Source organism: Callorhinus ursinus, unplaced genomic scaffold (genome assembly GCF_003265705.2).
Source record: "Callorhinus ursinus isolate GAN/ISIS: 27379988/994484 unplaced genomic scaffold, GSC_fseal_2.0 scaffold193, whole genome shotgun sequence".
Taxonomy (NCBI): domain Eukaryota; kingdom Metazoa; phylum Chordata; class Mammalia; order Carnivora; family Otariidae; genus Callorhinus; species Callorhinus ursinus.
This window is the reverse complement of record NW_027397255.1, coordinates 25,986-52,969: the sequence shown is the minus strand read 5'-3', so window position 1 is coordinate 52,969 and position 26,984 is coordinate 25,986. Positions and strand designations below refer to the sequence as shown.

At 41.7% G+C, this 26,984-nt stretch overlaps 3 protein-coding genes and 1 long non-coding RNA gene across 4 annotated transcripts in view; 2 read left to right on the top strand and 2 right to left on the bottom strand.

The window, feature by feature from the left end:
• Positions 1 to 2,979: 2,979 nt before the first annotated feature.
• LOC112808967 (mitochondrial ornithine transporter 2) lies at positions 2,980 to 4,633 on the bottom strand. The gene has a single exon (XM_025852254.2). It carries the CDS (start codon positions 4,439 to 4,441, stop codon positions 3,536 to 3,538), a length of 906 nt encoding a protein of 301 aa, XP_025708039.2. The 5' UTR covers positions 4,442 to 4,633; the 3' UTR covers positions 2,980 to 3,535.
• Positions 4,634 to 4,655: 22 nt separating this feature from the next.
• Positions 4,656 to 20,863, top strand: LOC141371988 (uncharacterized). The gene is made up of 3 exons (XR_012377349.1): positions 4,656 to 4,866; positions 18,038 to 18,123; positions 20,727 to 20,863. It is a non-coding gene; the product is annotated as an uncharacterized lncRNA (long non-coding RNA).
• TAF7 (TATA-box binding protein associated factor 7) lies at positions 11,821 to 14,148 on the bottom strand. Its single transcript, XM_025852253.2, has one exon. The coding sequence runs from the start codon at positions 13,371 to 13,373 to the stop codon at positions 12,324 to 12,326; it is 1,050 nt and encodes a 349-aa protein (XP_025708038.1). The 5' UTR covers positions 13,374 to 14,148; the 3' UTR covers positions 11,821 to 12,323.
• Positions 20,864 to 24,319: 3,456 nt separating the features above from the next.
• Positions 24,320 to 26,984, top strand: part of LOC112808940 (protocadherin gamma-A1-like) — a 15,103-nt gene continuing 12,438 nt past the window's right edge. The window contains exon 1 of the mRNA XM_025852216.2: positions 24,320 to 26,982. Coding sequence (XP_025708001.1) covers positions 25,222 to 26,982 — 1,761 coding nt within the window. The 5' untranslated portion in view covers positions 24,320 to 25,221. The remainder of the gene's footprint in view (positions 26,983 to 26,984) is intronic.

The window sequence follows — 26,984 nt, the reverse complement described above, 5'->3', positions numbered from 1 at the left end:
TGGAGTATAGGTCTGAAATGATACAAATTGCACCCAAATATCAAACCATAAGTTAAGGAAATTGAGTAGAAAAAAAATTCTCCTGACTTAGATTTCCATCTCTCTTATCTGCCTCAAATTATTTCTATTGAAGATATTTAGTTAAACCTTTGATGGACAACATGTAGAAAAGTCTGCCTACAACTCGGCTGAAACAAGCTCATAGGTGCTGGGCAGGGGGCCGTGGACTCTGAAGAGGTCCGTTTCCTTTTTTTTTTTTAAGATTTTATTTATTTATTTGACAGAGAGAGACACAGAGAGGGAACATAAGCAGGGGGAGTGGGAGAGGGAGAAGCAGGCTCCCCGTTGAGCAGGGAGCCTGAGCTGGGGTTCAATTCCAGGACCCTGAGATCATGACCTGAGCCAAAGGCCAATGCTTAACGACTGAGCCACCCAGGCGCCCTGAAGAGGTCCATTTCCTGCTGGAAGCCAATTCTGTTCTCTATTCTGCTTTAATCCAAGTCTGCTTGGATGAAGCCCCACGAAGTAGCTACTGACCATTTAAGTATGAAATTTATAGAACAGGGGCACCTGGATGGCTCAGTCGGCTGGGCGGCCAACTCTTGATTTTGGCTCGGGTTATGATCTCAGTGTCCTGGGATTGAGCTCTGCGTCAGGCTCCTTGCTCAATGAGGAGTCTACTTGAGGATTTTCTATTCTCTCTCCCTCTCTCTCTGCCCCTCCCCCCCCACTTGTGCTTATGCATATGCTCTCTAAAATAAATAAATCTTTAAAAAAAGAACAAATGTACAAGTAACTTAAAAGTAAAGTAGAAAAATGGTTTTCTTTTTAAAGAAAAAGCAGATGGAAGAGCAGCCATTGCTCTTGAGAACACAAAGCACAACACTGAGCCTCCTTTCCCCAGATGTCTGCCACAATCCCCATTTGTTAACATCTCATTTCTCCGACCCTCTTGTTTCTGGCTCTATGGCTAGAGTTACCACAGAAGCTTCACTGATAGCAAAAAGCTAAAGGAAACTGGAGATTCCACACAAGATTTCCAAAGGTGATAGACACACATGGTGTAGACTATTATTAAGACTGGTAGGGGCGCCTGGATGACTCAGTCATTAAGCCTCTGCCTTCGGCTCAGGTCATGATCCCAGGGTCCTGGGATCGAGCCCCGCATCGGGCTCCCTGCTCCGCGGGAAGCCTGCTTCCTCCTCTCCCACTCCCCCTGCTTGTGTTCCCTCTCTCACTGTGTCTCTCTCTGTCAAATAAATAAAATCTTAAAAAAAAAAAAAAGACTGGTAGCCTGCTTGCTTTCAGCTTTACAGGCTTCTTAAGAACACTTTTTATTGAGAGAAATTCTGCCGGTCTTGGAGCAGCAAGGAATAATGAGGCTTCCTTTAGTTGTAACAAGAATGACTGTCTATACCCTATGGCCAAAGAACAGGTATTCATCTCCAAGTCTGTGGGGATCAGATGAACTAGGGTTTTTTTGTTTTTGTTTTCTGGGTTTTTTTCTTCAGTGATTAACACATATGATATGGTTTAATAAAATTGCTTTTCTTATGTTTCATTGCTTTATAAAGTCACACCTCATATGCCGTCATCAATAAAATTCCCTGATGGCCAATACCAAATTTAGAAGGTTCAAACATTGTAAAAGAATGACAAGGAGTTATAGACCCCGAGGTAAATTTCAGGATGGGTCAGCCCTATTCACTGTGGAGTGCAAGTACTAAGTTCTGTCTAGTTCTGCCTGAGAGGAGAGCACGTTATCTCTGAGTACTATCATTGACCACCAAACAATGAACAAACGTTCCCTTGGCTTTGGCACTTTATGTTGCCTTGGAAGGGTTTCTGACTGGTGAGTGGCAGAGAGGACAATGAATAATCCAAAATGCATCAACAGCATTATCCCATTCGTCCATTCCTCAATCTAAAGCCCAGTAGATGGGGTACCTGGGGGGCTCAGTTGGTTGAGCATCTACCTTCAGCTCAGGTCATGATCCTAGGATCCTGAGATCAAGCCCCACGTCAGGCTCCCTGCTCGGTAGGGAGTCTGCTTCTCCCTCTGCCAATGACCCTCATGCCTGTTCCTTCCCTCACTCGCTCTCTCTCTTAAATGAATACATAAAAAAATCTTAAAAAAATAAAGCCCAGCAGAGGGGAAGCTTTTTGGGAGGGAAGAAGAGGGAAAGTTGGTACAGATGAAGGCTGCGCTGCTTCCCAAAGGCCTGATGCTGTAGACCACACCTAACTAAGAGTGCAGAATATGATCCCACTTTGAAAATGAATGCCAATAAGAATAGAGCATCTTGAACTATGAATCTATCCTGAAATTAATAATACATAATACATTAACTAACTTGAATTTAAATAAAACCCCCAAAAGATGCTTTCTAAATATATATATATATATATATATATATATATGAACATATATGTAGCCATCAGAAAGGATGAATACCTACCATTTGCATCGACATGGATGGAACTGAAGGGGATTATGCTAAGTGAAGTAAGTCAAGCAGAGAAAGCCAATTATCATACGGTTTCACTCATACGTGGAACATAAGGAATAGTGCAGAGGACCAAAGGTGAAGGGAGAGAAAACTGAACGGGAAGAAATCAGAGAGGGAGACAAACCATGAGAGACTCTGGACTCTGGGAAACAAACAGGGTTACAGAAGGGAGGGGGTGGGGGGATGGGGTAACTGGGTGATGGGTATTAAGGAGGGCACGTGTTGTGATGAGCACTGGGTGTTATTCACAACCAAGGAATCGTTGAACACTACACCAAAAACTAATGATGTACTATATGTTGGCTAACTGAACACAATAAAAAAAAATAAAAAAACATATATATATCTAAATATATATACAGATATATAGATGGAGAGAGAGCATCTTGGGAAAATGCAGGACATTTATTCCGAAATTTTAACTCAAGAATGTGAAAGTCACACCAGTATGCAGGTACATCGTCCTCTTAAAAATCTAGATGGGTATTTGGGGTTTCAAGCACCACACAAAACCTTTTTAAAAACTTTAATTGCCTAGTATAGTGAACATGTTAAGTAGAGTTTTAAAAGAGACCCTACAGTCTCAAATGGGTTAAGCCATCATTTATGACCATCTTCATGAAACATGGTTAACTCTGTCTTTCTGGTGATACGAGATTAAACATGAAACCAAACTTTTTTACTCACAGCAGATAACCAACTAAACTGCATGTACATGTACAGGTTTATACAAAAGCTGTGATATAACTATATTTGCCATTTCAGATCAGGGTCATAGGCCACCCGCTCACTATGTATATCCCACCAAACACAAGAGCAGCCATCTTTCTGTTTTAATACAATTATGGGTAGAAATCATATGATGTAAACTAGAAGTTCTTCTGTAAAGTTTAGAGTAGAAGAAGGGAAGACAAAAAATTCCCATGAAGTAAAAACTAATTCCACATTGGTCCAGGACTCCATGAAACCTGCGATAAACTGTAGTCCTCTAAGGCCTTTACTTGGCTCCAGTTCACCAAGACACTTCAGTATGCTTCAAAGTGGCTCATCATCATTCTCCTGCTGTATTCATAAGCCAAAAATAGTGACCCATTGGCAGGGAATGCTCGAATCATAGTAGCGGTCAGTCCAGAATATAAGGCTGCTATTCCTTCATTTTTCACAATACTTATAAGAGTTCCCAGAAACCCAGCCTGTTTTCCAGACATGGAAAGAACCTGAATTCTGGATTTGATACAATCCACTGGGTAGATGACAAGCCAAAGACAAATTCCAGCAATTCCACCACTTAACATCAAAGGGACAGGGCCTAGTTCATCTTTTGATCTCCCTGAGGCAAAAAATGATCTACTCAGTTCATAGCCACCGAAGAAGAAGAAATAGCCCGGTACTTCTTGAAGGAGAGTGCTCGAGAGTCCTTGGTAGAAGCCCAAGGGGCCTTCCTTTCTAAGGATACTCTTCACGACGGACCAGATTGTCTTTTGGCTTTTTGCTATTTTCCCTGACATCTCCATTTCGTACATGGTCTGCAGTCGGCACTTGACAAGCTCAGTGGGGCACAGGGCCAGCGCGGCAAACGCGGAGGCTAAGGAACCCGCAGCTGCCGTCTGCAGATCACTCAGCCTCGCCTGCTTATCCAGTCCAACCACTTTCCTCACAAGCTCTTGGCAGAAGCCATAGCACATGAAGAGGACAGAGTTCTCGGCGACGTAGGCCATCAGCGCAGGGCCGGTTCCTTTGTAGAAGCCCCGCAGGCCCACCTGGGAGTACGTTTTCAGGCAGCAGTCGGTGAGGCCCTTGTACAGGCCGGGGAACGTCTGCATCTTCACTTTCACTGTGTCGAAAGGCTGCCCGGTCAGGACACAAGCCGTGCCCCCGACCGCGCCCGCTGTCAGGTCGATGGCGGCTTGGATGGCAGGATTGGACTTCATGTTCTCACACTTCTGCTGGTCTCTGTGGGAGGCGACTCTCTGGAGCTCAGGGCAGGTGTCTCACGCCCAGCCGCCCATTCTCGACTCTCGGTCCTCGGCGGGAGAAGCCGCTTAACCCCAGGCTAGGTCTCGGGCCGCTCTCCGCGCGCACGGAAATAACGCCCCGCCGGCCTGCTCACGCCCCGCGCTCCAGCGCGCCCTGCCGCCCGTCGCTCCCAGGCCCGGCCCCCGTCCGCCGCCGCTGCCTCGGCCCGGCCCGCCCGGCGCCCGCCGGCCCCGGACACCGGCTAAGTACACACCTTGTTTTTCTCATGTAGGCTCCACGCCGGAGCCCGACGCTGGGCTTGAACTCACGGCAGTGGGATGGAGCCCTGAGCTGAGCTCAGAGTCCATCGCTTAACCGGCTGAGCCCCCCCGGGCGCCCGGTAAGTACACACTTTTAATGAATTATAATACAGCGATTGAAAGCTATTCGATAAATTCTTGCACTTACGGCCAGAGACTCTAGACGCCGCTGTTAACCGGCCGCGAAAGAAATGCTGCTTTCCTTTTCCGCTAGGACTCCCCTCCCCCTCTCCCCACACCTTACCAGGCAAAACAAAAGGGGATATGCTCCTGGTTCGCTGGGCCTGGAGTCAAACGGTGAAATCTACAGAAACAGAGGTTTAAGATAGGGAAGACAAACTACTTGGTGGGGGGTGGTTTACATGACAATGGGTGGCACCCTTAAGGTCTCTAGGCCAGGAAAGGCAGCTCTGCAGACCTGTGGGCCCCGCCGCGCCTCCCCTGACCCTGCTCTTCCCCGCCCGGGGACGCTGGCGGAGGAAGGCGCTCCGCCCCGGCCGCGGAGCTGGAGAATGGCTACTTTCGTGGCAACATCGCCAAGGGTCTGGGGCCGGTGCCCTGGGAACTGGTGGCTCCGAGTCCTCATCATTTCTAGAGGTAGGACACGGCGTTTTACAATTGGCGTGGAACACGGGTATTTATATATTCACTAAGCAAGGTGACCGAAAAGAGCTGTGGGGCTGCGGTGCTCTTTCCGGGCTCGTGCCGAGGTTCTTGAGGAGTCAACAGAGCCTGACGCAGCAGCGGATGATCGGGATTTAAATGACAACAGGCCTAGCTTCCAAGGCAAGGTGCGGTTTTGGACATTAGCTTGAGGACACCGCTGTCGGGACACGCTTTTCCCTCCCAGATAGATGCTCGTAATCCCAGCGTGAGAACGAGTTCTCTTAAGGTTTACATTCTAAGGCCTCCTCGGTATTTTACTTTGGGGGTAAAAATAAAATGGGCTCAGGTCATGATCCCGGAGTCCTGGAATCGAGTCCCACATCAGGCTCCCGGCTCAGCGGGGAGCCTGCTTCTGCCTCCGACCTTCTCCCCTCTCATGCTGTTTCTCTCTCTCACTCTCTCTCTCAAAAAATACATAAAATCTTTTTAAAAAAATAAAATGGAGGGGGCAGGAAATAGGCTGAAATGATTCTCCCTTCGGAAAGCTTTCCTTGTCTGATTATCTTTGGCTGTCGATTAATCTATAAAAGTGAGGCACTGAAAAGCAGATGGTGCGTGAATAGTTTGCCAACAGGTAGACTTCATTGTAGTAGATAGTGACCTGGCCTTTTCTTTGGAGAATGCCCAAATGTCAGTATTTGATTTCTTTTCTCTGCACCACATGGTTTCTTCAGAGAATAATCTTGGAATCTTAACTCTGTGTGGGTGTCTGTGAGGGAGATGTGCGGCTTGGATACTGATTTAATGAGATCAAGAATGGGGGAAGAGGGGTGACATTACTGCAGTAAAGTATATAGGTCTTCACATAATTTTCTTGTTTGTTGCTATACATTCCTTTATTTGTGCCTGCTTTCTCTGAGTTTGAGCCTTCTTTGGTTCAATTTACCTAGAAAATAAACATCTGTGGGATGGGGAAGGAAGAGTCATCCTAGGGAGGGCTAGGGATCCTGGACATCCAACAGCTCTGAATAGACGTCAATGAATCCCATATATCCAGCCGTGTACCTTTCTCCCTTCCTTGGAAACTTCTGCCGCAAACAATGAGCCTCTCACAGGTTCTATATCAAGTGGGTTTGTCTCTCTTTGGTATACTGCCTTTCAGACATTTAGCATGTAACTTTCTCTGATCTCTGAATTAATTTATCAGTCCTTCCTCTGCTTTGGCCGTCTGAAAATAGGTTGACATTTTTCATTCACTGTCTTATCTCTTATTCTTTTTGACCTTGGGGTTTTTTGTTATCTTGGTAAACTTTTTTTTTTAAAGATTTTATTTATTTATTTGACAGAGAGAGAGAGATAGGGAAAGCAGGAACACAAGCAAGGGCGAATGGGAGAGGGAGAAGCAGGCCTCCCGCCGAGCAGGGAGCCCGATGCGGGGCTGGATCCCAGGACCCTGAGATCATGACCTGAGCCGGAGGCAGACGCTTAACGACTGAGCCACCCAGGCGCCCCTTGGTAAACTTTTTGACAGAGAAAAGAGCTATCTGAGAACACTGCCATTTTACACTAGAAAAAGATTTTAAAATTTCTCATGTCATATTTGAGGGATTTTTAAAAATGTATTATACTTTTTTTTTAAGTAAACTTTACCTCCAACTGGGGTTAGATCTCACCAGCCCAAGATCAAGGGTTGCATGCTCTACTGACTGAGCCAGCCAGGTTCCCTGAGGGATTTTTTTTGTTATGTTTTGATATTACCCTCAGGAAAGTCAAGGAGAAAAAAAGTATATTTTAATATTTATTGTGGAGGCCCTATCAAGTTATCTAGAAGTGTTTTCAATAGTTCAATGACCACTGATTGTCAATTAATTACATCTGGTTTATTATTTATTTAAAAAAACACATACTGAGTTTTTACAAACACAAGCCATACAGGAAACTGTAATAAATCATAAACTGCTTTTGAATTAAGTTCATACATATGTTTTGGAGAAGCCAAATTAGTGATCCAGGCCAGGGATCACAAGGGCATTAATAGGGAAATGGTCTATACCTTCACTGAATTGCCAGAATAGTTGCATAAATAGTAGAGACAGAGATCAAATTCCACGCATTTAACTAAACTGCTGGACTTGGATAGAACAAATTCCAGCATATATTAGATCATTGCCCAAGATAATAGGTGAGCAACTGAAACCAACTTTCTTTTTATTCTAACTAACCAAAGTGTTGATGCTTCTTGTTTTAAATTGAAGGACTTCTTCCCAAGCCTACATACCAGAAAATAATGGCAAAGAATTTGCAGCTTTTCATTGAAGACCACTACCCCTGACAAGATGAATGCCCAAATCACAGGCTTCCTAGCAGTTAGACTGAATGGCCAGATAGGATTACCAGAGAAAGTAGGGTGTGAGCGAAAGCCTGAATGACAAAAAGCCAAACATGAGAATATCTGGAGACTGTTCCAAGAAAAGGGAACTGTACATGCTAAATAAAGCTCTGTGGTGAGAAAGAGACTGGCATTTGAAGTACAGAAAAAAGTCCAGTATGACTGCTGTGTAGTGAGCAGTCTTCCCAGTCTATATTTTCACATAGAATTCTTACTGGGTAATAAAAGATAACCAGAGTTTAAGACACAGTCCTTCAAAGACATGAATTCTCACAATTTGTCCAAATTTTCATCTCAAATAAAAATTTGATCTCCAAATTAAAAATATCAGGCTTTATGACACTTAGAACTGAATATAAAGATCCCATTTACCTAGTCTGTAGAGAATGAAAATTGGATATTGATATGAATGTTTATTGCAGCATTTGGTATAATAAAAAACTTAAAATGGAACAACCTAAGTGACCAGCAATAGGGGAGATTATCTTTTTAAAAATCTGTATCATGGGACGCCTGGGTGGCTCAGTTGGTTAAGCGTCTGCCTTTGGCTCAGATCATGATCCCAGGGTCCTGGGACCAAGTCCAGCATTGGGCTCCTTGCTCAGCAGAGAGCCTGCTTCTCCCTCTGCCTGCTGTTCCCCTGCTTGTGCTCTGTCTCTCTGACAAATAAGTAAACAAAACCTAAAAAGAATAAAAATAAATAAATAAATAAAAATCTGTATTATGAACAGAAGCAGTAAATCTATATATCCTGATAGGGAAGGATCCTTATATTTTTGAGTCATAAAAATTTTCAGTAGTGCCTACAACAAAATCATATATATTTTTTGCTTTACAAAACTACACAAACATATATAATTAATTGTACACCAAATAAAGGCCTGGAATGATACATCTCAAAATGTTAACAGGTTACTTTAGAAAGTTGGTGTGAAAGGGACTTTACTTTTTGTCTTTTGTAAAATCTCTGCACTGTTTAATATTGAAAACTGTAGCCCAACTACATACCGTACTCATTAGCCAGGGGAACTGTGAGAAAAGTGAGTCCTTTTGGTAACACAGGACTTACTTTAAGGAAAATGGGTCCCAATCTTCTTACGTTTTTGTCTTTTGAAGTTTATGTAAGAGATTAATTACTCTTATGGAGTTCTTAATATTAATACAAAGCCAAACTATAAATATGTCAAGTAAAAAACAAAGTTGTAGTAGTTAGCTGAGTCAGTTTGTTTATGCTGCAGATATATTTGAAGTACAGTTTCTGCTGTAATTAGATTCTTTCATTTGAAATCAGCCACTTAAAATGGCTTTCTTTATACTTTTCTTTTTGATCATTTTTGAATTCAATTATTTAATCCCTGTTATGTTCACATACTAGTTTGCTTTTGTGGTTAATAACGCAGGTGCCCTGCTTTTATTGTTAATTTACTAAGTTTCAGGCATTGTTCTAAGTCCTTTATTTGTATCAACTCAATACCCAAAAGCCAACTCAACAGTCCTATGAGATACACAGTGTTACCACCTTCATTTTAATAATGAGAACACTAAAGAAAACAGATTACTTGCCCAAGAGCACATGACTAACAGGTCACTGAGCTAGCATACAAACCCAGGCACTGCATCTCTTGAGCTTGAGATCTTAAATCTCTTTACTGTTCTTTAGTAAGTTTACAGTGACTAACAAGCCACATTGCCTACTTTCAGTGAATTTACAGCGAGTTTACATCCCCTAGTCGGGGATGAGCCATAGGTAGTTTACACTTCAGTATGATAAATGCATAAGACTATTTATCCCAGCAGGGGTGCTTGGTGGCTCAGTTGGGTAAGCACCTGCCTTTAGCTCAGGTCATGATCCCAGGATCCAGTCCCACATCAGGCTCCCTGTTCACTGGGGAGCCTGCTTCTCCCTCTCCCCTGCTTGTGCTCTTTCTGTGTGTCAAATAAATAAAATCTTAAAAAAAAAATACTATCCCTAGCATCTCCTAGAGTATATTGATATTATAATAGACAGTAGATGTTTAGTTCAGTACTTCGTATCTAGCATTTGGTACTTTATGGCACAATAAGTATTTGTGGAATAAAAGGGAAACAGAGTAGAGGCAAATCCATAATTGAGTTGCTCTAGATGGAGATCAAGAAAGCCTTGCTGGAGTTAGTGATATTTAGTTTGAGAACTGAGGGTTAAGTAGAATTTGGCCAAATGGAAAAGGGAAGTCTTCTAGATGTGGACTGAAAATAAGTGAGAAGATGTGCTGAGATGAAGCTGAAAAGGTAATTGGAGCACTTATGATCTTGTGCCTTTTTAAAAATACAAACTTAGTCCTGAAAGCAATGGTGTACCATTGAAGGGTTTTAAGCATGAGAATGACATGATGAAATATATCTTAGGAAGATGACTTTGATGGCCAAGTCAAAAAACTAAATTAAATTAGATAGTAAGTGAAAAAAAAATGTTTATACACACACACAACCAGTTAGGAAGTTACTGCCATTTGCAAGGCAAGAGATAACAATGACTTGAACTAGGACAGTGGCAGGGGGATGAGGTAGTGATTGAAGAGCTTTTTAGGAAGTAGACTCAGTAGTCTAAGGGTGAGTAGTCAAAGGTTATGGCTTAAGCTTCTAGCTTCTTTAACTGGGATGGGTGGTAGGGCCATTTATTTTCTCTTAGTCCTAAAACAAGGAAGAGCAGGTTTTCAAGGAAAAGGAGGAAATGAGAGGAGTTCTCTTTTCTGAACATTTGTAGTTGAGTTGCCTGAGGGATACTTACAAGGGTTTCTAGTACACAGGTGAATATACTAAACTGAACTCTGCAAGGAGCAGGCTTGGAAATAAGGATTTGAGAATCAGCATAGTGCTAGTAACTGAAATGGTAGTCACACAATCACTAGACCATTTTGTTACTGTACGCATCTCTCCTTCCTATTATAGATGGAACTCAGCCATCACTGGTGTTGACACCTTAAGAGTATTTTGATAAATGCTCACTGTAAAAGGCAAATATGGTGGGAGCTTTTCAGGTATCAAGGCTGTTAAGTGTAGCAAAATACCAGTGTACTAAAACGAAATTTATTACCTGTCATACTATTGTACTAAGAAAACTTGCTTCTTTATTATTTGCAAATATCAAGAAATAACCCAAAGTTTTGACACTGAGAGAAACCTTAAGCCTCCATATCCTGTGCTGAAATCTTAATAGTCTGACATTTTGGTAAAAGAGAAATGATCAGATGTGAGAGAAAAATTAGTGAGATTTCCAAACAGTAGCATGTATGATTTTAGACTTGAGAGGTCTGAACAATTTTAACATTTCACCACTGCTGTTTCTGGTCAAATACAAAATTAAGGTGGGCTTAAATATTTGCTTCATGAGGCCAATTTTCAAACCAACCTTTAATCCCAGCCTGTCAGAAGTGAATTGCATGCAACTCTGCATTTTGTAAATTTTTTTTCAAAAATTGCTCAAGTGTAAAGGCATTAGATTAGAATCTTAAGGACATATGAAAATTGTTTAAGAAAATTTGAAATATCCCACTATAGTGATGACTTCCTTTTGAACAATTTTGATTAACTGACATGGACATAACCTCAGTTCTGAGAATACTATTAAATAATTGCAGGCATTGAGGTTGAAAATATTTAGAAATGCAATCAATCTAAAACAATGGGTTGATTCAGTGAACAGTACTTGATATGATAGCCTTTGTTTTGTTTCTACTATGTTAACCAGATGAGTGTAGTGCTTAAAAAAAAAAAAGATAAAAATAGACTTTCATGTACAAAACTTAGGATAGTTTAGGTAGGTTCTGTACCTAGTGTTTCTTAACCTGCAAATGGAACAGGTGGGTTGGAAAGTTAACATAAGGCACAAAGATGACATTTCCCAATTTCTTTGACCCTACTGTTTTCCTAAAACCCAACATTAACTGCTTCTTTCCCTACAAAACAGGATCAAATCACTGTCACTAAACCCCGCCAAGAAACCACCTCACAAGAGGATCTGATATCCACCACCCCTAAAAAAGCAAGACACATAATAAGGTGAAAATTAGTTGCTTTTATTGTGCTAAAACAGCGTTATGAAATGATGTGCAACCCTACATATGTTAAGAATGCTTTGAATAGCTGGGAAAATAGCTACCACTTCGTGGGAAAACATGCAAACTAGCTTCACTGTCTGCAGACTTGACTCCACTTACTGATTTTGGATGGCATCACAGACAAGCAACGGCCATTTATGGCAAATGGAGAAATAGCAAAGTCCTGTGGTGAAGCTGCGATTACTAAGGTTGAACTATTTATTCCACTAATCCTACAATCATTTATCTGTCTATATACTCCTACTTCCTATAGGATAAATAGCAAAGTGATTCTGACAGAAAATAAGATAGCAATTCACATGTGTATTTGTAAGAAATATTCAGTAGAAGACAGTGGAGAAAATGAGAACTACTGCACTGTTATATCTAGTCCAAGTGATGAAGCCAAGATTCTTCTTTCAATGCTGAGCAGTCTAAGGAATGAAATTAAGTATGAGAGCTCTTCTCACTTCTCGAGGAGTGATTCTAGCTCTTCTTGCAAAGAACTGAGCTGCTCCTTTTCTCGGTCTTCCTTTTGTTTGAGTTCATCCAGCACAGCCTGAAATCTGTTCTTGAGAGCCAGGTTTTCCACTTTCATAATGAGATCCTCCTGTCGTTTTGCCCTATCCTGGGTCTCCTGGAGCTTGCCTTTCATATTATCAATCTGTTTCTGAATTCCCATAACCAGCTGATTGGTTCCCTCATTTTCTTGGTGCTGTTCATCTGATTCATTCAGCTTGTCATGCAGCTGTCTTTCCAGATCTTCCTCAGTGTCGATGATGTTTATATCTTCTTCATCTTGATGCTGCGTCTCATCTTCATCTTCACTGCTGCTGCTGAGGTCGTTGAATATCTCCCGAAGTTCATCGTGTTCTAATGAGTCATGGCCCTGCCTGTGACCAGACATTCCTGGAGAAGAGATATCAAGGCCTTGATTTTCTGTTTCTTTTGTTTCATCTTCAGCAATTATCTCCCAACGAGTACTCACAGCTTCAGCATCTGTACTTAGCAACCGCTTCACTTCCTTCTCCACATCTGGAGATTCAATATACTTCTTCTTTGCTGTCTTCCGGAACCTTCTTTTTCTGACATTTTTTAGAGGCAGAGTGATTCCATGGTTCCATATAAACTTTTTCTCTTTGTCCTTATCCTTTTTCTTGCTTGCTTTGGGATCAGTAGTAGCAACTGGTTCCTCCACAGGAGGATAGAGATCACCATCAACTGTGGAGACAAGCATCTGACATATATCAGCTGTCTTGTAAAAAGTTTTTTTATCAATGGTTTTCAAACTTTCCATAACACACGGCAGATCTACCAATTTTGAGGCCAGTGGGACCCGGTCCACTCTGACGATTCCATGCCGTCCATCAGGGTGTAACTCAATTGTCAGTCTGTCCTTCAGGTTGACATGACCAGACTGTACTGCCCGCCTCACAGTAGAGGCGTATTCCGGAGGTAGCCGTAAGATAAACTGGCTCTCTAGTTCGTGAGGAGCATCATCTTTGCTCTTACTCATCTTTACTTCTTTGAGACTCACTTCTCTAACAACCACTTGTTGCACTAAAAGTTCCAGCTATTGCCAACAATTAGAAAGACCAGTTTGTTACGAACTGAAATCCTTAATTACAAACAAAGTTTTAAGCAGAACAGGGGCTAAGCGTCTATTCTGTCTTAATTTTGAATTAAGGCCCAAGTTTTTAGAAATATATTGTGACAATTCCAGTCGTTAGGAACACTAATCAGTTAGGTCCACTTAAATCTATTAGCTGCAATGCAAGTTCCGACCTCTAGATGCCGCTGCCGGACAATGCAGACGGAGCTAGCTAGCAGGAAAGCAAATGGCGGCTTCTGCGGAATGATTTTTGACACAAAAAGTAAGGCCCAGCAGACACTCCCAATCCAATCTCTCCCGGAACAAAGGTATTCAAAAAGCAGGACACAGCTTTCTTCGCCTTGGGTACTTACAATCCGGTGACGATTATAAACCCAGCTTCTCCGAAGAGGAGCGAGCGGAAAAGAAAGCCACTCAGAGCAGGACGGCCGGGAGCCGAGCGTCTCCTTCTTTATTCCTTTGTTCTTCCCGGGTCTTAGGAAAGTGATCCGCTACCGATCATAACGAAATGCCGAGGACGGGCAGTGCGAAATCTCGCCCAGATCCGCAGCTCGCAGCGCCACACTCGGCAGCTCCGCAGCCCGGCAACTCAGCGGTTCTCACTCCGGAGCTGCAGAACCAGCGGAGAAGAAAGCACTACGTCACACCGCCGGGCGGGAGAAACGGCTATGAGTGACAGCACGATTAAAGCGGAAGTGCGTGTTGCTCCAGCGCGCGCAGGCGCAATTACGCTAGCCGGGGACTTGTCTCGCGAGAATTTGACTTAACGCGAGAAAAAGATAATTTTTTTTTTTTTTAAAGAGCTATAGATTTGAAAATATTTAAAGGCAATGCTTGCAGGAAAGACATTGACCCTCCGCTAAGCCAGAACTTTTACCGGTCGCCGTGGGTCCGGATAGCTCCTAGGCTTCTGAATGATTGCCGGAGATAGAGCATCCGTGCGGAAAGCGTCTTTACCTTTGGAAACATCTCGGATGCTCCCCACGGTATATCCAAATCTGGAGCAGATACAAAAAATTATAGTTAACCATATAGTGGATTGTAAAGTACCCAAATCATTGGAGTGAGAAGGACATGCTGACCATTATATAATTCTAAGTATATGTTTTGTTGATTATGAAAATGCCCTGAGGGGACCCATGCCTTAGGGACTTTTTGTTTTGAAGGACCCCAAGGCAACATGGGTGATTTCTCTTTTTAATACGTTTGACGTGGATATAAACGTAAACGGAGAAGTAAGTGTTCTGCTGGAGGCACATACTCGTTTAGGACAGAGTTGTCTGACGAATGATCTGATTGAAGTAGAATAAAATTGAAGTGTTACTCCCTATCACGCTTTTGCCTGTAATTTTTAAGTTAGGGATTTTTTTTCATTCCACGTCTACTATTTTGAAACTGTTTAATGTTTGTCTCTTCTATGGGTAGTGAGGTATTCATTTGCATGTTTTGTAGTATTTAGGCCTAAATATGTAACAGTTTCCACTTGCACCTATTCATTTCCGTTCATTTTTTGATAGGATCAGTTTGGTAAAGCATCAAGGTCTTTAAAATTTTATTTCTATCTTCTAAAGTATGAACTGCGTATAAATTTAAGAGAACTCACCTAAAATGTGGTTAATACTTTCAAAATTTGCTTTATTTGTTTAGGCACTGACTATCTCTCTTGCCCCAGATTGGAAGCTCTGTGATAATCAGGAGTTTTTGGTTTCCTGTGTTCATTGTGTCCCAGTGCCTAGTACCAAAACATGGAAGACACACAAAAAATATTTGCTAATTGAATGAAACAGTTGATCCGTGACATAATATATAATGACATATAATCTAATTCCAATAATAATTTGTGTAAGAAAATACATTCTGAGTCACCTTAAAATGAGATAGATCTACTTTATATACATTTTCTCTCTAGTCAAGGACAGTGCCAATTGTGAGTGGAGAGGTTTGCTAAAAGTGTGTGTGAATGTGTCTTCTTTGTTTTAGGTAGACTGTGATACTGTGTATCATGGGAGGAAATTAAAATGACCTGACACCAGTTTGGTTTTTTTGTTAAGTTTGAAGGAAAAATTACATTCTTCCAGATAACTGCATTAGTTTTCTTTGTTGAAGAATGTTAGCTGATTTAACTATAATTTCTAGAATCATCTATTTTCTCTTTTTGAAGGTGAACTTTTTTTCACTATGCTGTCCCTTAATTATACCTGGTTTTACTTATTTTATACATATAAGAGAATATCTGCTGGCCTCTGCATAGAACTGTATTTAATCATATAAAATATAAGGACATATATAATATAATGTAATGACATATATGAAAATAATCCAAATACTGCTTTGTATTTTATCTTTTTAAGATTTTATTTATTTATTTGACAGAGAGAGACACAGCGAGAAAGGGAACACAAGCAGGGGGAGTGGGAGAGGGAGAAGCAGGCTTCCCACTGAGCAGGGAGCCTGACACAGGGCTCAATTCCAGGACTCTGGGATCATGACCTGAGCCCAAGGCAGACACTTAACGACTGAACCACCCAGACGCCCTGCTTTGCAGTTCAATTGCCTGGGTTTTATGATGCTCAAATATCCTTGTCATAGAAAATAACTTAAGATAAATTCTATGTAATTCTGATCTGCCAAAATTATGACATATTTTGGTTACTAACCTTTAAATGGAATATTGTCAGAGATAATTAAAAGGATTAACTGAAGTTTCCCATAAAGTAACTACCTCCTTCAATCCTGAAACATATTTTCTGCTTTTGAGTTTAACATATTTTGTAAATGCTGTTTTTTTTTTTTTGAGGGAAAATTAGATTGATCCTAAAACTAAGGGCTCTACCACATCACCCATTACCCTAATGTCTATTGATAAATCCAGGTTTTTTAAAAAATCAAGTCCATTAGGCATACAGAAACACTATAAATTGATGAAGGAATTACACTTCTGTGGTTGTTCGATGAAATATCTGTGATACTAGCAAACTAAAGATTTGGGGAGAGCAAAAAATTCCCCATTGAGGTAACAAGTCCTCCAAAGACTTCCTTCCTATAATAAAGGAGTATCACAATCAGGCTAATGCTGTATGTTTGAAAATTCCCTTTAATAAACTTTCAAGTTCCTTATATTGTGGAAATTAAACAATTATGAGTGATAGAAGCAGCCCTGCTTATATTTTAGAGATCAAAAATTATAGGGGTGAGGAAATTGCAGACACCCCAAAAAAGTATACTTATATACTGGTATATCATTATATAAACAGTAAAAAACAGCTTATCAGGGGTGCCTCCCTGGCTCAGTAGATTAGAGCATGTGACTCTTGACCTTGGGGTTGTAAATTTGAGTCCCACGTTGTGTGGAGGAGATTACTTAAAAATAAAATCTTAAAGGGGCTCCTGGCTGGTTCAGTTGGAGGAGCATCCAACTCTTGATCTCGGGGTCATGAGCTTGAGCCCCACATTGGGTATAGAGATTACTTAAGTAAGGAAAACAAAACAAAAAAATGAAATCATAAGAAAAAAACAGATTAGCTAAAATGTAGCAGTCTTCTGTATCAAATAGAATGTTTTTTTAAAGATTTTATTCATTTGAGAGAGAAAGAGCAAGGTTAGCTAAAATGTAGCAGTCTCCTGTATCAAATAGAATGTTTTTGTAAGATTTTATTTATTTGAGAGAGAGAGATAGAGAGCAAGCATGAGCTGGGGGAGGGGCAGGTAGCCCGATGTGGGGCTTCATCCTAGGGTCCTAGGATCATGACTTGAGCCAAAGGCTGATGCTTAACCAACTGAGCCACCGAGGCACCCCAAGTAGGATGTTTTATATAGAAAAAAAGACCAACCTAATTTACACTGATTTAAACAATTAGAAATAAAAAAAAGAAATCTGTTATCTTTTTTTATAATTTTTTTATTATGTTAGTCACCATACAGTACATCATTAGTTTTTGATGTAGTGTTCCATGATTCATTGTTTGTGTATAACACCTAGTGATCCATTCAATACATGCCCTCCTTAATACCCATCACCTGGCTCACCCATTTCCCCACCCCCCCTCCCCTCTAAAACCCTCAGTTTGATTCCCAGAGTCCATAGCCTCTCATGGGGAGAATATCTGTTATCTTAAAAACCAGATAGTCTAGAGCAGCTCCATCCAATAGAAGTATATTGTGAGTCACAGATTAAAGCCACTGATGTGATCTTAAATTATCTAGTAACCACATCAAAGTGGTAAAAAAAACGTGAAATTCATTTCAATCATTTTATTTACCTTAATGCAAGCTATCATTTCCACATATAATAAATGTAGTAATTATTAATGATACAACTTACATTCTTATTTTGTACTAAATCTTCAAAACCTGGTGTGTATTTTACACTTATAGCACATCTCAATTTGGACTAACCATATTTCAAATGCCCAGGAGCCACACATAGCTGGTGGTTACTGTATTGGACAGTGCCATTCAAGTATGGTGCCCTCTAGGCATGATAGAATCATGACCTGGGACAAATTGTTTTCCTCTTCCTAATTTTGGAGAATGATCATTTATTTATACTTTTTCTGTTATTCTTTCAGCTTTGCCCTCATCTTATAAACTTCTAAAGTCTGTGGTCACAAGAAATCTGCCAGCAGTAACCAGGGAACTTCCTTCCTTGTCCATGGTAAGTTCAGAGAGTGGCTCCGCCAACCAAAGTTCATCTTTCCAATCTGATAGGACCAATTAAGATCATATACCTATCCCTGGCACAATAACAGTCACCAGGAGACTACCCTGAGCCATACCATTTTCAGTATGGTGGGGAGGAGGTGACATTTGGTAATGTCTGAAGACATTTTTGATTGTCACAATTATGGGAATGGGTCTACCGGTATCTAGTGTGTAGAGGCCAGGAATGCTGCTAAATATCCTATAATACACAGAACAGCCTTCTTCCCCACAACAAAGAGTTATCTGGCTCAAAATAGTACCATGGTTGAGTCATCTTATTAAGTCTGTATTCCTAAGTAAACTGACAAGAGGAATGAGACTATCATTATTGGTTTAGATCTATTAGAACCTATTATAACTATGAATAAGGTTTAGCTTCCCATTTCAGAGGATGGGCCTCTAAACTAAAAAAGAAAATGTCAAAAGAGAGCAAAGGGCATGGATAACTGTCTTAGTCCATTTGGGATACTGTAACAAAATACCATGAACTGAGTGGCTTGTAAACAACAGAAATTTATTTCTTAGTTCTGGAGCCTGAGAAGTTGGAGATAAAGGTGCTAGCTGATTTGGTGTCTGGGTGAGGGCAAGCTTCTGGATTCACAAACAGCAGTCTTTTTACTGTAACTCACATGGTGGAAGGGGTGAGGGAGTTCTCTGTAGCCTCTTTTACAAAGCACTAAAGCCATTCATGAGGACTGCACCCTCATGACCTAATCACCTCCCCAAAGCCCTACCTCCAAATACCATCACACTGGGGATTAGGTTTCAACAGAAGAATTTTGAGGGGAGGGGCGCCTGGGTGGCACAGTCGTTGGGCGTCTGCCTTCCGCTCGGGTCATGGTCCCAGGGTCCTGGGATCGAGCCCCGCATCGGGCTCCCTGCTCCGCGGGAAGCCTGCTTCTCCCTCTCCCGCCCCCCTGCTTGTGTTCCTGCTCTCATGCTGTGTCTCTCTCTGTGAAATAAATAAATAAAATCTTAAAAAAAAAAAGAATTTTGAGGGGACACAAATATCAGTCTATATAAGCTACCAGTAGTATCCATGAAAGAGCTGATTATTTGCGGGGTTATAATGGCATATGTGTAATTCCAAAAAAGTTACAAATGGACAATGAGCACATGAAAAGATGCTCAACATCATTAATTGTTAGGGAAATGCCAATCAAAACAATGAGATACCACCTTACACCCATTAGGATGGCTACTATAAATAACCTAAAATATATAAATGTTGATAGGGATGTGAAATATTTGAAACCCTTGTGCATTGTTGGTGGGAATGTAAAATGGTACAGCCACTGTGGAAAACAGTGTGCAATTTCCTCAAAAAATTACAAATGGAATTACCATATGATCCAGCAATTCCACTTCTCGGTGTATACCCAAAAGAATTGAAAGCAGAATCTGAAAGAAACATGTGTACACCCATCCTCATAGCAATATTATTCATAGTAGCTAAAATTTAGAAGTAACCCAAGTGTCCATCAATAGATGAATGGATAAGCAAAATGTGGTCTGTACATATGATGGAATATTGTTCAGCCTTAAAAAGGAAGGAAATTTTAATATATGCTACAACACAGATGAACTTTAAGGATATTATGCTATGGAAATACACCAGACATAAAATGATAAATACTGCTTGATTCTACTTGTATGAGGTATTTAGAGTAGCCAAAATCATAGAAAATAGATGGTGTATGCCAGAGGCTGGAGAGAGTGGAGAATGCAGAGTTATTAGGTAATGGGTATGGGTTTCAGTCTTACAAGATGGAACCTCCACAAGGGTTCTGGAGATGGATGGTAGTAATGGTTGCACAACATTATGAATGTATTTTAATACCACTGAACTGTGCCCTTAAAATTGTTTAAAAAGTGGTTAAAATGTTAAATTTTATGTTATGTGTATATTACCACAAAAAAGAAAAAAGTATTATGTACTTAACAAAGTATGAGTAGTTGTCAAATATGATATAATAATTATATAATTACTGGTGATTTATTTTTTTTACCTGCTTTTTTTTATTATGTTATGTTAATCACCATACATTACATCATTAGTTTTTGGTGTAGTGTTCCATGATTCATTATTTGTGTATAACACCCAGTGCTCCATGCAGAACGTGCCCTCTTTTTTTTTTTAAAGATTTTATTTATTTATTTGACAGAGAGAGCGAGAGAGCACAAGCAGGGGGAGCAGTAGAAGGAGAGGGAGAAGCAGTCTTCCCGCTGAGCAAGGAGCCCGATGTGGGGCTTGATCCCAGGACCCTAGGATCATGACCTGAGCCGAAGGCAGACACTTAACTGTCTGAGCCACCCAGGTGCCCAGAACGTGCCCTCTTTAATATCCATCACTAACCCATCCCCCCACACCCCTCCCCTCTAGAACCCTCAGTTTGTTTCTCAAAGTCCATCGTCTCTCATGGGTTCATCTCCCCCTCCGATTTATGACTGGTGATTTTAAATTTTTATCAGTATTTTCTATTTTTGTATAGTAAAATTTTTTTATTATAGAATTTACAGTGAGAATTTTTTTGTAATGAAAAATTCTTTTTACAGTGGATAACTTCTTGAGGAAAAATCTTTTTAAGGAAAAGAAGCTTCGGTAGTGTATCGTCCTCAAAAGGAAATACCAAGAGGGAAAATTCTGTATGAATTATTTTAAGTTGATGAATTTTAATAAAAGTGCTTGATTTAAATTTTGTGAAAAGTCCATTTTTTAATATTTTGTAAAAAATAAATAATGACTTGCAGTCTTTGTCTAAAATAACTCCTGGAAATAAAGCAAAGAGAGTCTCCTGACTGAGAAATAACATGCGGTAGATATAGCACCAGGCCTCTGGGTGCCGCTGTCTCCCAATCCGTGGCTAAAGTGAAACAAAGCAACCCATTGGCATTCTGACCCAGTGCTCCCCGCCGACTTGTGAAAGGCATCTGGAGTGAATTCCAAACACCTTCTCTCCCACGATCTTTTCCAAATATCTGGATCAGGAACGCCAGGATGTTTAATGACCCAGAGTGAAGTGCTGCCTTTTCTCTCCAGCTCACCTTTGTCATCTGGGAGCCACCATGGCAAGATGTATTAAGATCTGAGAAGCAGCATCAGGAAGAGGTAAGAAGACCTCTGCAGGGAAGGCACATTGCGGGCAGGAAGCGGTTTCCCTTACAGATGTCTTTGTTCAGCCTAATGAACTACACATCAGATGCGCTGTGAGATTCCAGAAGAAAAGCCAGTGGTTTAAAAGTGGAGAATCTGGGCAGAGATGTGCATCTCGGTGATTGGAACTTCGGGTGAGTGCTGGGAAGCCTCTCTTTACTGCCAGCGAGGACAGCAGGGAAGAACTCGAGAATGACAGGCTAGATCTAGCAGATATCCTAAAGGAAGTCTTTAGGCTCTTGAATCTGAAACCCTCCCTGAAAATCCCATTATTGCTTTTCATATAAATGTATTCTCCCTGCATACAAATAATTTATGGCTTTTCATACAGATATTTTGTTTTGAAAATTGTGGGAAACATCTTAAGAGTGGCATAGTTCACTCTTTAAACCCCAGTGTGTTTGGATCCTGCAAGTAATTCTCTATGAATTTATCACATTAATTTTAATAGCCATCTCCCTAGTCCCCACAAGTAAAAGAGATGACTAGGGCAGAAATGGACCAAAGGAATAGAGCTGCCACCACTTAGTGGTGGGGAGCAGTAGGAACAACACATGGCAAGTTATAGGAGATGGATGCTAATGCCAGTCCTCCCATACTGAGCCACAAGGAGTACAGCGGCGCCTACCTGCCCTCTACCACATCCTCTGCATTCTTCAGGTGGTTCCCCACTGACCTAGATGACACCCTTAAGGTAGCGTTCCCCTACACTTACTACATAGTCTCACAGGGCATACAGCAAATATCTACCATCCAGTAATAATAGTACCATCTTTGATTTTGGAGCATGACAGTTGTATCATTCAGTAGAAGAGAAGATTGGAGGCAGTTTAAGGGCACATTTAGAATTCTGATTGAAATGGAGGTTGAGAACTACAGTGCTGGGCAGACAACTTTCAGCTGGCTCTCCAGTCAAGGCAAGAACTCTGGCTGCCCAAGCCAAAACAATGGAGAGAGAAAAGATATTATAGGAAGTAATAAACATACAAACAATTCACCTATAAGAATTACTATGGGGGCACCTGGGTGGCTCAGTCGTTAAGGCTTTGGCTCAGGACATGATCCCGGGGTCCTGGGATCAAGCCCTGCATCAGGCTCCCTGCTCCGCGGGAAGCCTGCTTCTCCCTCTCCCACTCCCCCTGCTTGTGTTCCTGCTCTCGCTGTGTCTCTCTCTGTCAAATAAATAAATAAAAATCCTTAAAAAAAAAAAGAATTACTATGTAATTCTTTCTAAGCTACAGGCAGAAGGAATTCTAAACTGGGAGCAGTACATGAAGTACAATGTCACCACCAGAGCCACCAAGGACAGGCTCTCCCTCTCCTCCAGCACAAGCATCACCCTGCATATCACCCCCATCAACAAAAATGCTCTTGAGCAGGCCTCTTATATGGCCCAAGAGAATGAGAACACCTGCTCAGAGCCTCCATCGCCCACTTTAGTGCTTCTTACCCAGATGTGGGGCCCTCTGTGCCTATTTCTTCCTGACCAGCAACCCAGTACTGCGTGCGTCGTCAGCCAGCGTCAGTAAGTGCAGAGCACGATGATGTTCACTGCAGGCTCCTTGTGATGGTGGACCACCACAACGGAAGTGCACAGGCAGCACTGTGCCAGGAGCTGCAGCCAGAAGTCATGCCCTCTTTGATGTGGCATCATGCCCAGTGCAACTGGCTACCTGGTCACCAAGGTGGATGTCAACTGAAGAGCTTTGCCTGGCTATCCTCTTACATGCTTCAGACCAGCTAATTTGATTCTTCAGCCTAGGGAGGCACAAGAGTGAGATTAGCACTGTGGCCCTGTGGGCAGCAGAGACGCTGCTCTACAGGGCTTGCTGGTCACTGCACACAATACCAACAGTCATCATGCTATTGCTGGTCTTTGCCTACAGTTTAGAGGAGTTGCTGCCAGAACTCGGCAATGGCCTGGTACTTGCTGCCAGGCAGACAGAGCTACAGTTTTACCTGGTTGGGCCCTTGTCCTTTGTATCTGTGCTCTTCTCCTCACAGTGCCTCTGGCCATTACCCTGGTCCTGTGAGGCTCCTCCAGCCCTACTTTCAGTCCGGTCTTTGGTCCAGGCCTAGATTTGGAGTTGCTTCTACTTCAGCAAGTGAGATTGGCCCTATTGCTACTATCTTTTTGTGGCTTCAGATATTGCAAAATCTTAATTTCTTTAACTCAAGAAACATCTTTTAACTGGATATTCTCTGTGGTGCCTGCACTGCAACCTTCAATATTACACTGGATTCAGATATTTACCTGTGAGTTTTAACACTTTTATTTTGTAAATATCCTGTTATAAATCAACTCTGCTTGGTTTTTGCTGTTGTTGAAGGAGGAGAAGCTCTACAAATTCACTTTCTAGTTTCTATGTGTTTTTTTAATTTCTTTCGTTTGCCCAGACAGTCCTGTTGGTGAAAAGTTTGTGCCTATGTGAGGTGTGTGTACATTCTTAAAACTTATATTTTCTGCTAAAAAGTCCTTTCCTTGCAATATTTAAAGAGGTTCACTGAATCTTTAAGTTTCTGCCTTTGGACTCCATATACTTGTTTTGAGAAGCTGAGAAACCTATAGATTTGGTTACACAGGAATGGATATTCTCTTTCCAAGAACTGTTATTGTGACCTTTGTTTCCTTATTTTCTGGACCTTCTCAGTCATGTCCATAGGCTGACTGCTGGTATCTGGCCCAATTTCTTCCTGCAATGTTAACCTCTGGAATGCAGAGAACATTCTTCCCTATCTTTTGGGTAAAGATAAATCACTCAAAGCCTCAAGACATTTTAGTTAGTAAACTTTTACTAATTTTTCAATGAGTAAAAGAAGGAAGGCAATCTAGTTTAAAAATCTTTCTATTAAGAAAACCGATTTCTCTTGGGGAAAATATTAAGTGTGATTTTAGGAGAATGCATATTATTTTAATGGCCTGCCTAAAAATAAAGATGTGGCCATTTCCTTTTCAGTTTTGAAGGAGAATATCACTACCTCTTGTGTCTCTTAAATTTGAAGTCTAAATTTGATACTCATGTGACATTTTCCAATGAAATTCCAAGAGCGCAGTGTTATTCTATTCAAAATATATTACCTTTGAGTGAATTAAAGGTCTTTTGAAACCCACATAATACATAGACACTTCAGAAAAGAGAAAAAATAAGAATATGGGTAAAACACGTCCTTCAAAATTCAAAGGTTTCTGGTAAGTATTCAAAGCACAATGGAAAGAAAATGGACAATCCAATTTTTAAAAGTCTAGCTTACATTCTAAAAGTTTATCCCCTAGTTTTTTCATTCTCCAGTCAAAGGGCAGTTGCTCTTCTATGTGGCCTGAGAAACTGTCAAGTGGTCAAGATACACTAGAGAAGCAGAAGTATGATTTTTGTCCCCTGTGATGATATTACCTGAATAGCAAACAGAGAAAGCAGATAGCTTAGGTATACTGAGATTCTACTGTATATTGCAATTTAGTAACAGTTAGGTATGATTAATTAAATAAACATAGTAGTTTCTCGTTTTCATGCATATATTGTAGAATGAATAACTACTTCCTTGGCAATAAACTAAGACTTAAGGAAAGATAGACGAGGTTAACAAGAAGGGTAAGTTTCAATATTATCTAGGAGTGTAGTAACTGGTGAGGACTCTGGGCGCCGCTGTTCACCAATCTGGGAGATTACAGGCAGCGCGTGCGCACACACACCCCAAAAGAAAAAAGAAAAAAAATAGCTTCTTAGAACCTCCAACACCGCCAGATTGGAAACAGTCTCCCTGAAGCTTCCCAGACCCTACTTCTGGACCACTTTCCGCTCTGAAATCTCCCGAAAATTCGGTTAATTTAGGCTTAGAAGAACAGAGAAACAATACTCCCGGTACCGGACTGGGAGTAAACTACAAAGCGAGAGAGCAATGGTGATTCGGGGGAAGCAGCCCAGCAGCAGCGAGCTGTTCCTGCTGTGCCTTTTTCTGGGGCTGTCGTCGGAAGCTTGGGCCGGGAAGATCCGATACATGGTGCCAGAAGAGACAGACAAAGCTTTCTTCGTGGGCAACATCGCTGAAGACCTGGGGCTACAACCTCAGGAGCTCACAGAGCGCAGAGTTCGCATCATCTCTAGAGGTAGGACACAGCTTTTTGCTCTGAACCCTCGAAGTGGCAGCTTGGTCACAGCGGGCAGGATAGACCGGGAGGAGCTCTGTGCTCAGAGTGTGCAGTGTCTGGTGAGTTTTAACATCTTGGTAGAGGATAAAATGAAGCTTTTCCCTGTTGAAGTGGAAATAATTGATATTAATGACAACGCTCCCCAATTTCAGTTAGATGAAGTGGAATTTAAAATGAATGAAATAACTACTCCAGGTACCAGGATCCCTCTACCTTTTGGGCAAGACCTTGATGTGGGTATGAATTCACTACATAGCTACCAGCTCAGCTCCAATCCTCATTTCTCCCTGGATGTGCAAAAGGGAGCTGATGGATCCCAACAACCAGAGATGGTGCTGCAGAGTCCCCTGGATAGGGAAGAAGAAGTTGTGCACCACCTCCTCCTCACAGCCTCTGATGGGGGTAACCCAGTCCGTTCAGGAACCCTCCGCATTCATGTGCAGGTGATAGATGCAAATGACAACCCTCCAGCATTTACTCAAGCACAGTACCACATGAGTGTCCCAGAGAATGTGCCACTGGGCACTCAGCTGCTTATGGTTAAAGCTACTGACCCAGATGAAGGAGCCAATGGGGAAGTAACATACTCATTTCACAATATAGACCACAAAATAGCCCAGATATTTCAGTTGAATTCTTACACAGGAGAAATATCAAATAAAGAAGCCCTGGATTTTGAAGAATATAAAATTTATTCAATGGAAATTCAGGCTCAGGATGGTGCAGGCCTCATGGCCAGAGCTAAGGTGCTGGTCAAAGTTCTGGACATAAATGATAATGCCCCAGAGGTGACCATGACCTCTGTCACCACTTCAGTCCCAGAAAACTTTCCTCCTGGAGCTATAATTGCTCTTATCAGTGTGCATGACCAGGACTCTGGAGACAATGGTGACACTACATGTTCCATTCCTGGAAATCTACCCTTTAAATTAGAAAAGTTGGATGATAATTATTACCATTTAGTGACAGAAAGAACTCTGGACAGAGAACTTACCTCCAGGTACAACATCACAGTAACAGCAACAGATCAGGGAACTCCAGCTCTATCTACTGAAACCCACATTTCACTGCAAGTGACAGATATCAACGACAATCCCCCTGTTTTTCCCCAGGACTCCTACTCTACCTTCATTCTGGAAAACAATCCCCGAGGTGCCTCCCTCTTCTGTGCAACAGCCCATGATGCCGACAGCAATGAGAATGCACTAGTCACTTACTCCTTGGTGGAGGACACCATCCAGGGGGCACCTCTGTCCTCGTATGTTTCCATCAACTCAGACACTGGCGTTTTATATGCCTTGCGATCCTTCGACTATGAGCAGTTCCGGGACCTTCAACTGAGAGTGATGGCGTGTGACAACGGGGACCCACCGCTCAGCAGCAATGTGTCGCTGAGCCTGTTTGTGCTGGACCAGAACGACAACGCTCCGGAAATCCTGTACCCCGCCCTCCCCACCGACGGTTCTACCGGCGTGGAGCTGGCGCCCCGCTCCGCAGAGCCCGGCTACCTGGT